This window comes from Pelmatolapia mariae, linkage group LG10_11 (genome assembly GCF_036321145.2).
Source record: "Pelmatolapia mariae isolate MD_Pm_ZW linkage group LG10_11, Pm_UMD_F_2, whole genome shotgun sequence".
NCBI classification, from domain to species: Eukaryota; Metazoa; Chordata; class Actinopteri; order Cichliformes; family Cichlidae; genus Pelmatolapia; species Pelmatolapia mariae.
The window spans coordinates 13,375,349-13,385,108 of record NC_086236.1 but is presented as its reverse complement, the minus strand read 5'-3'; the positions used below and the strand labels follow the sequence as shown (position 1 = coordinate 13,385,108).

The 9,760-nt window shown below is 43.3% G+C and overlaps 1 protein-coding gene across 1 annotated transcript; it reads left to right on the top strand.

The window, feature by feature from the left end:
- The first annotated feature begins 206 nt into the window (after positions 1-206).
- On the top strand, positions 207-7,108 carry spry4 (sprouty homolog 4 (Drosophila)). Its single transcript, XM_063487858.1, has 2 exons — positions 207-438; positions 2,625-7,108. Exon 2 carries the CDS (start codon positions 2,672-2,674, stop codon positions 3,818-3,820), a length of 1,149 nt encoding a protein of 382 aa, XP_063343928.1. The 5' UTR covers positions 207-438; positions 2,625-2,671; the 3' UTR covers positions 3,821-7,108.
- The last annotated feature ends 2,652 nt before the right edge of the window (positions 7,109-9,760 follow it).

Here is a 9,760-nt window from a genome sequence, read left to right as displayed (position 1 = left end):
CGTAGGTATGGCGCCTGCGCAATGCTATTCGGAGTCCTCCCCATTCATAAAAATGTAACATCCGCATTTCAGCCCTCCCCAGTCGCGCGGCCCTGCCATTCACAAAAAAACAGAGAAAAAAAGACGAGGCATCTGCGCAGTGCCGTCCCTTTCCTTTCCTCTACCCTCCCATTCATAAAAACTCACTTCCCTCCCCCTCGGTGGTTGCAACATCATATCCAAAGCTCTGAGTCCACAACCGCAGTCGTCTTTTATGCACCAGCGAGTGGAGAATAGTGCGGGGCACCAGTTCGCCGTCCGCATACCTTGTTTTATTACCCTGTAAAGTTTGGACTTATCTTTATCCATTATTCCTGGAGCTACTCGCTGCCTTGGACTAAAGCCTGTGCGTAAACGTCGCGCGCAGCGGAGAGATGAAAATTGTATCCTGAAACAGCAGTAAGTGATCACCTCTCGTGTTTTTCCCTTCTTTCCTCTCTAGATGTTTGTAACTAGTAAGTGTGTCACTGTAAAGAGAAACTGTTCGGTACTGTTCAGTGTTGCCTTCACTTGACTGGTCCTCTCAGTCTACTCAATCGCGTGCACTAAAACGCTCCTGCAAACTCTATTTTGCAACAAGCTGTTTCCGAGGGTTTGCAGTTTAGGTCAATATTTAACCACCGACTTCAGACCAAAAGCAAGGTGAAGGTATCAGAGATGGAGAACGACGCGTAGTCCGAACCGCCGCTTTTTTCTTTCTTTTTTCTTTTCTTTCTTTCTTTCTTTCTTTCTTTCTTTCTTTCTTTTTTTTTTTTTTTTTACAGCAAATACGCATTTCAGCAGCTGTCGCATCGCGATGTACATTTCCCCCCTTTTTTCTTGTCTTTATTTTTTTTCAAAGGCACAATAAAAAGCAGCGGGGCAGACCCACACTTCAATCTCTGCGTGATTCGCCCTTCTCTCCAAAGCCTGTAGGTACGTTTATCTCTCGGGCGGTTCGGTTGCGTGTGTCCTTCTCGCTCTGCAGCGGCTGCCTGGCTGGCACGCCATCGATGGTGTCAGGTGTTTATGCCATTAGTTTTTTCGTTTTAGCCCACTGGCTGCCGACAAATCTTGTATTAATTTTCTACAATGCATTTTTTTGTTTTTGTTTTTTGCTTTTTGGTTTTTTGAATGCCGTGGACGTATAATGTCCAGCTTTACACATACAGCTACGCACCGAACAGCCGCCTATCAAAACGACTCTACATTCCCGTGTCTGGTGGCACGCAATGTACCATTTCCTTTATTAAGCTTGTGTGTTTTTTGACATTTTACAAAAACTGTTTGAATACCTGCTTATAACGCCTATATAAACATGCTATTTGTGTAAGTCGAGCTGCCGCCTCCGGTTTTTATGACTCAGTCACTGACATGTAGGGAGGGACGCGCACACACACAGACACACACACGCACACATTCGCGCTTGCACACGCATAGTTCCGGCTTGGAGCTTATAATAGTCTAGATTTGACGATCACAAGCGCCTGTGTCGGTGCCAGCTATGTCGCAACAGGTTTCTCAACCGGGCTTCTGAAAATATGAGGAATGAGAGAATAACACTGACAGCTGACGGTCAAGCAAAGCTATGTCTACCACTGATACATTTGCGAAAAAATAATACAGATGTATATATTTGCAGGGTGATGTGCGCAAGCCCAATAAATCACAAGGCGAGCATAATCAAACGAAAATGATCTTATGGTCTGAACAACCTGATTTTTTCGTCGGTATATTTTGCTATAAGGTAACCCAAATGAATACTGTAGACAGTAGGTCGGTGAGCTGCTTTTCGTCAATATATATGTAAATAAAACGGATAAAATAAATCTGCCGAGCGCTCATTGATGAAACGGATGAAACCGATTTCTTTCAGCCTCACCATGACTGGAGCGTCTTGATTCATGCTTGCAACACCGAGTGCAGCCAGCAGCCCATTCACAAAAAACTGCAGTTCATAAAATCAGCCCCATTCACAAATCCCAGGGTCTGATCTCTGATTCAGATTCGTGTTTATGCAGTTTGCACACTGACAGATCTAATATAAAAATACAACATTAGGTCAACTTGTATTACATGAAATAGCTGTGATTCTATACAAAGACCTAATTTCCTTTGCTTCTTGCATTCATTTAGTCGCCGTTGAAGTCTCTTTTCTGGCAACCTTCTTGTTACTTTGCCTTGTTTTGCATCTTTGAGTCTTTTGCATGCAAACCCTGCTCTCTGGTGCTCCCTGCTCTTTGGAGGGGAGGCAGTGAGAGCCCAACTTCTATTGTTCTAATGTCAAAGTTAGAATGGAGGAGGCTTAGACTGAATACCCTGTCGGTATTCAGTCTAAAAATCACCATGGTTTGGAAACTCTACATTCAAATAATTGCAAAGATCCGGTCTGGAGAAAAAAAAAAGATTTCTATGGAGAGACTTGTTTTAAAGATTCAGTATTTGTTTTCTGTGAAGTGAACTACTAATATCAAATGTCACATTCGCATGCTGTTAGAGGTGTTGATCTGACATCTAACCATCTTTAATTCTCTAGTTTATTACCATTTTTTAATATTTTAAGATGAGATTAGTCTTAAATGTCTCTTTTGTATCTGTTTCTGCAGTATTGCTAAATGCTGCTTTAGAGTGAAGTCGAGGCACCGGCCTACATATGGAGTCCAGGGTTCCCCACCACATCCCCGGAGTGTCCTCCTCCCTCATATCCCAACCCCTGCTGGACAGTCGTGTCCCCTACGGTCGTCTTCAGCACCCTGTCACTATTTACCCCATCGACCAGATAAAGTCATCACACGTGGAGAACGACTACATTGACAGCCCCGCTATTGTTTCTCAGCAGCCTCCCAGCCAGAAATCTTTGAACCCAAGAATCACCTGGCTAGGTCAGAATCAAGAAGCCTTTCTTGGTGCAAACCACAACCATCATCACAATCACCAACACCAACCTCCGCAGCATAGCAGGTGCGAGCCCCACCTTCATCAGGACACCACCACCCACCCTTGGATTTCCTTCAGTGGAAGGCCCAGCTCTATCAGCAGCAGCAGCAGTACCTCATCTGACCAGAGGCTGCTGGAACACGCTGCGCCCACTCCAACAGTGGACCACCACCCTAAATTGCACCCTCAACCCGGCCCCATCAATACAATCACTACCCGAACTCCAGGCTGCTTCAGTTCCTCAGAATCTAAGGTCCTCACTTCTTCCTCCTCTGCTTCGTCCTGCTCCTCCTCCTCTAAATCCTTTGACCTCAAGTCCGCAAAGATGCCTGTGGGAGGTGTATGCTCCGTTGGAGGTCAGCAAGGGTTGGCGGTGATTCCTTCCTCTCCGACCGAGAAGAAGCACCTCCTTCTTTGCGAGCACTGCGGGAAGTGCAGGTGCACAGAATGCACACTTCCCCGAACCCTTCCTTCTTGCTGGGTCTGCAACCAGGAGTGCCTGTGCTCTGCTCAGAGCATGGTAGATACCGCCACCTGCATGTGCCTGGTCAAAGGGATCTTCTACCACTGCACCGAAGACGAGGATGATGAGGGCTCCTGTGCCGACAAGCCCTGCTCGTGCTCGCAGGCCAACTGTTGCGCACGCTGGTCCTTCATGGCTGCCCTTTCTTTCGTCCTGCCTTGCCTGGTCTGCTATCTACCAGCAATGGGCCTAGCCAAACTGGGACAGAAATGTTATGACAATATTAGCAGGCCTGGCTGCCGCTGTAAAAACTCACAGAGCGGCGTGAGTGTCCCCGTGTGTAAAAGTGGAGCCACAGAAGCAAAATCTGGCACTCTGGAGAAGCAGCAGCAGGGATCATGATAGTGGACCAAACTGTGTGGTGGTGACCTTGCTAAAAAAAAAAAAACTGGACTGGACTATACCATACTTGTTTGCTCTCTATGGATAGGACAATCCAACACCAACCCATTAAACTATCCCGTTAAACTGCTGGAAGATGACTTATGTAAAACAAAGGTACAAAGATGTTTAATAGGGTGTATGATCAAAAATGGGCCTTATATGAGGGAGATGGCAAGTAGGAATAGCCAACAGGCCCTCTGAGATGTTTTTGTTCTTCTTTGTAAGAGTGACAAAAGAACAAGAGACAAGCTTGTGGGACTGGTATTTGTGTTTTGCGAAGATGGCCGTAGGCACAAAGTCATTGTACCTCTCTGCTGCTCAATATTTCTCAGCTAATTTTGTAATGCTTACTAAACAGAAGCTGGTTGCTGATCCACAGAATACATAGAAATTATTGATGGATGGTTAATATCTATACTTAGGCCCCACCCCCCACTCCCCACCCCAACCCAAAAGCACAGCCCAGCGTTAAACATGAAAACAAGTGATTATCTATAGCGTGGTTTCAATGACAGGCCGTTGCAAGAGTGAAACTAACACTTTTAACTACTCACTCGCTCCAAGGTTATCGTGGCTACCAATCTTTTAGCGTTTCCCCTTGTTCTCTTACACCTGAAAGATGCTACCTTGGTATTGCTGACATTTGATCTCCATTGAGTTTTTATGTCCAGAGTGGAGCTGTAAAAACAAACCTTTCTAGACTTTAAAGTAATAGCAATTCCCCTTAACTCTCACCATGTATTGTGCATAAGCAGTTGAGATGATCACCTTACAATGTGTTTTCCACTACGAAGTGGTGAAGCCTAGACATTCTCAAATATTTTGAATGCTGTTCACCAGTCACCTTTGACATAATGCATGTCATGACTTGCATGCTTTAGTCTAATGGTTACCCACTGTACTAGAAGTCAATTTGTAGTAGAGAAATGTGTTTAAAGAAAAAAAAAAAGTAAAGTACACTCAACCTTCTCAGGGACAGTTACAGTAATCCTCTCTAGAACTTGGCCTACACCGCATGTTGATTACTAAACTGCCTAAGAGCCTGGTCTACTTCCTCTTTGCACAAAAAAACAAAAAGGCAAAGAAATATTTAGGGGCAAAAAGGCAAGAGTGAATAATTTAAAATGAGTAAGCTAAGCTAGAGACAAACTGGCCAGAAAAAAAGTGTTTCCAGACGAGAGGGGGTGCAAGTGATAGAGAGCAAAGAGGGGGAAGAGAAGGCAGAGCAAAGTCGCTGTTGTGTATGTCTGCAGTCAGCCTTTGTAGAGTAAACCTGCCATTTGCACAACCTTTTTAGGAAGACGCAAACCCCTTAAAGGATGTACTAAAGCACAGTATTAACCACCTCAGCTATCTCACATTACGTTGGTGTGCACTACATTTAGTCCCCACCCCACTGCCCCCCCACACAGAGCGTCTTCATCACATTTAAATCATTATGCCGTGTAGCTGCATACGTTGAATAGCCTCTTTTTTTAATTCTTAAAGTCTATTTTTGTGGCTTGCGTGACATTTTTAGGACTTTGCCAAAGGAAGCTGTTATACAGTAGCATGCTTTTCCTGTCAGAATGATCACAGTCACGCCAGTCTCGCCACGTGGTGTTGATGGCAGCTGGTCATTATTAAAGGTGGGCTGCCCTTTAATACAGATGGCCGTTTCCGTTTGGCATAAAAGTGTACTGTCTTTGCGACTCCATAACACACACCTCTGCTTCACGTCGGACCTGTGACTTTCATTAGGGTCCCTAACTTTTCTTTTACTTGTACTTGTCTCGTTGCACAAAGCTATCAGACGGGGGGAAGGGAGGGAAAAAACACACATGGTCCTTAGTCTTGAATGTATGAGGCAATATTTTCAAAACCTAGCAATTCAGCCTGAGAGAAAAGGTGCCAAAATGGGATTGGTCGCGGGACCAGGCAAAGGCCTGGTCATCTCTAGGTGGGCAGCAAAAATCACAAATCTTTTGACAATATATTTAGTACTAGAGCTATGCAGGTGAAATGTTATTTGCTGTAAATAGTTTCACAACATTTGTGTTCTTTAGAAGACACTTTTAAATGTCCTTGAAAGATTGCATGGTACATTATAACTACGATTCAGTACAAAATATATAGAGAATATATTAGATATATATTTTGAGGGTAAGAATACGATGTTTTTGTGGTTGTGAGGAAAAGGAAAAAGGAGAGTTTCAAGAAGAAGGTTGGGGAAAGGGGTAACAGAAATAGCAGACGTTTCTATTACTAGCACTTGATTTAGAAAAGTGTGCCCGGCAATAAATTAAAGAAGAAAAAAAAAGGAGAAGAAGCAGAAAAAAACTCCTGCTGTTTATGCTATCCATGGCTCATTAGCAGTCGAGAGGCTAAGCTAATTCCCTGGTTCCTCTCCGAGTCCTAAAGACTGTGGACTCATTGAATCCACACAGGGAGCACAATCTACCCCCATCAGCCCATTTCCTGCCGTTACTCCTCGGTGTTTCAGCTCCCTCTTTTTCTCTTCTTGCTTTTCTTTCTTCCTCGCTTCCCTCTTTCCTGCCCCGAGAAATCGCCCAACAAACATCCCTGACCTTCCATGATTGACAAACACAGCTGCTGTGCATAAACTTGTCATACCACAGAGACATGGAAAGACATGTCTGTCTCTCTTTCCCTCTCAACTTGGTTTTTCCTCTCCAGTTGTGTTCTGCGCCATCTCTTCTCACCAGAGGACATCTATTTCCAACAGTTGCTGCCTTTTTTCTTTTTCTTTTTTTTTGCTGTTACTCAGCTCCGTCACTGCAAAAGCAGTGTTCCTAACTTCATGTTAGCTTTATACAATCACGTGCTCGCTATCCTGTTTAAGGTGTGGAATAATCATCCAACAGCTCAAACATTAAAACCTTTTCATTACGCTGTGACTTTTACACACCAATCCCCCTGTGTGTCATTCATTTGTGAACACGGTTTTCTTTTTTTCTTTTTTCTTTTTTCTTTTTTTTTAATTTAAACCCAAACAAGAGGAAAGGTCTCAAACAGTTGGGTGATGCTACTCCATTCCTTTATACCTTTACAATGTCATTGTTGGGTATTGAGAAACAAGATCTGTGCTTTTGTTTTGTGTAGATATAACAAAAAGACAAAAATCTCATATAAAAGGTTCCCTTTATAGATATATTTATTTTGAAGTTCTATTTTATATAGTATTTATTTAGATGCCAACTTTTTGTTTGTGAAGAAAGCTTATGTCGAAATGGAATGTACATTGACAATGGAAATATATATTGTTAAATATACCGAGCTGTTTGTGTCGTTACTGTTTCAACTACATATCACAGACACACACTTATACACCGTGCCATCATAACGTTCATAAACCCAGAGGATTTATACTAATATGAATTATTACCACTAAAAAAGTTGACTTATAATGACATAAAGATAGCAGCGCCAACAAATTATTATTTCATCACCCCCACCCCCTTCAGTGGCTCTATGCACCTCTAATGGGGTCTGCCCCACAGTTTGAATCACTACTTCAATGTAAAAAATATATTATATCCTGCTTCATTTCTGACCCAAAGTTTTTGCTACTCAAAGTTAATCATCTTCTTCTTTTTGGCTGCTCCCTTTAGGGGTCGCCACAGCGGATCATCTGCCTCGATCTGACCCTATCCCTAGCATCCTCCTCTTGGGCACCAACCCCATTACTCACAGTAGCGCTGCATATGTAGATCCCAAAAGGTTGATATGCTTCTGTAGGTCAAGATTTCCATCCACCAGTCACTGTTTACAAACCTAAGGTGTTATTTTAAAAGTTAATGAAACCCTCAATCTGGAAATCAATGATTTTCAACAAATACAGTTTGTTTTTTGGGTGTTTTTTTGCTCTTGACATACATACACGAGTTCAATAGAACTCAAGCTACAAGTGGACTACAAATGAAACCAGAAAGCATCTGCTACCGAACAGTATGGTGAATACAGACACCTGCATAATCACATGCACATATCTAAACAGGAGATGTTTGTATGTGGGGTTTTTTTTTAACTCCTTACAATAGCAACTGCTCACTTATAAGCTGAATTTGAAGATTTTCTTTAACATTATGCAGTCTGTAAAAGACCAGCTAGGCGCTTTAGTCTCTTTATTTCAACAGTTCAAATTCCCGAGGTCTCCCTTCCTGTGTCTGAATAGGTCGCTCTCTATAAAACACTGGTAGAGCAGCAAAGGCCAAACAAATCTGTATGACCTTAAACAGAAAGAAAACATTACATAAGGAACAGGAAATAATCCGCAGACCCCTCAGGACGACGTAACATGAGACAGGAACTAGTCAGGATGCTTAATTCATATCAGAGCTTGATGACTGCAGTGTGTGTGTGTGTGTGTGTGTGTGTGTGTAGGTTTAAGTGTGTGTTTGACTTGTAGGTTAAACTCACTTCCTTTTAGTTTGAAGGGGTGGTCTGTTATAATCTGGATGTGTAACATTCCTTTCTCTCAAAAGCGCCACCTTATAAAGCCAGAGCACATACGGCTTCTTCCTGTCACACACACCTACACACACATTGTTGTCATCCCCCAACCCCCTCCCCCAGCACACCTGTGCTGCTCTTACCTTTTGGTGTTCTTCCTCCCTTTACGCAACCCCCCAGCTCCCAACCCCTCCACCTCCCGCGCGTGTACTCGTGTACTGGGTGTTCACCTGGATGCACCTGGGAGAGGAAAGTGAATGAGTTACAACAGAGTTTGTTAGGAAGAGAAGAGAAGAGAAGAGAAGAGAAGAGAAGAGAAGAGAAGAGAAGAGAAGAGAAGAGAAGAGAAGAGAAGAGAAGAGAAGAGAAGAGCCTGGCCTTCCAGCATCACATAAAGAAGATGTTTCCGCTGTGAAAGCCCTGCAGGCGCTGCTGTGTCTGCTCCAACAGGTGAGATCAGAGACCAACCTGCCTGTTTACCTGCCGGTCTGTCAGCACCCACCTGGGACAGCACACATACACACACACACGCACACATGCACATGCAAACACCTGCATTTGACTTCCTCCACACCTACATTGTCATCTCCACCCTATCAGGCCACATACATATCATCAACACAGGAAGCTTCAGCACAGGCAATTGGAAAAGAAAGCATTTATTATCAGCTAGTACTATGACACAGCCTAGATTCAGTGAAGAACCCGTCCCGGGTCGGAAACTGTGCATGCAAATAATTATTTGTGCTGTGGTTTGGCTTGCTGTGCTACAAAAAGGTTGGGTTTACCGCAGAAGACAATGCAAGGACAGCAGCCAGAAACTGGTTGAAACTAATATTTCAAAGTTTTTGAATGTTTACAGTGCTTTTTTTTAAAGTTGCTAAGTTGTGCAAGTGAGAGAAACTAGTACAAGATTCAGGTCCTCTTGTTCTGCTTCATTTGCAATGTAATTGTTCAGTCGCAAGAATAAGGTCGTCACACCCAGCACACTCATGTTGTAGTAGTTCTGTTGTGTGGGTCGTTTCTCACACAAGCAGGCTAATCAAAATAATGTAATAACACATAGAATAGATTTCATAACCAAGTGCAATTCTTGTTATTATATAAAAGGAGAATACGGGGAAACAGAGGGATTTTTATCTATGTATATTGTAAAAATGTGCTAGCGGCCCTCAGGCTGCCAGGGACTTTGTTCCAGCTAGTCACGTGATCAAGTGTGTGCGCTGGTTTACAGCGTCACTGAAAGCAGAAGTTGCACTGCAATAACACAGGACAAAGGGATCATCAGGTGTGACATCCAGGCGGTATAATCTGACTTGAACCATCCCACATTTGTCTTCTTATCTGCTGCATTTCACAACCGGCAGAACTTGCTAAGTCATTGTATCAGCATTCACTGATGTGACCTGAGATACCACTTAAAGGGATAAACCAACTTTTTTTTTG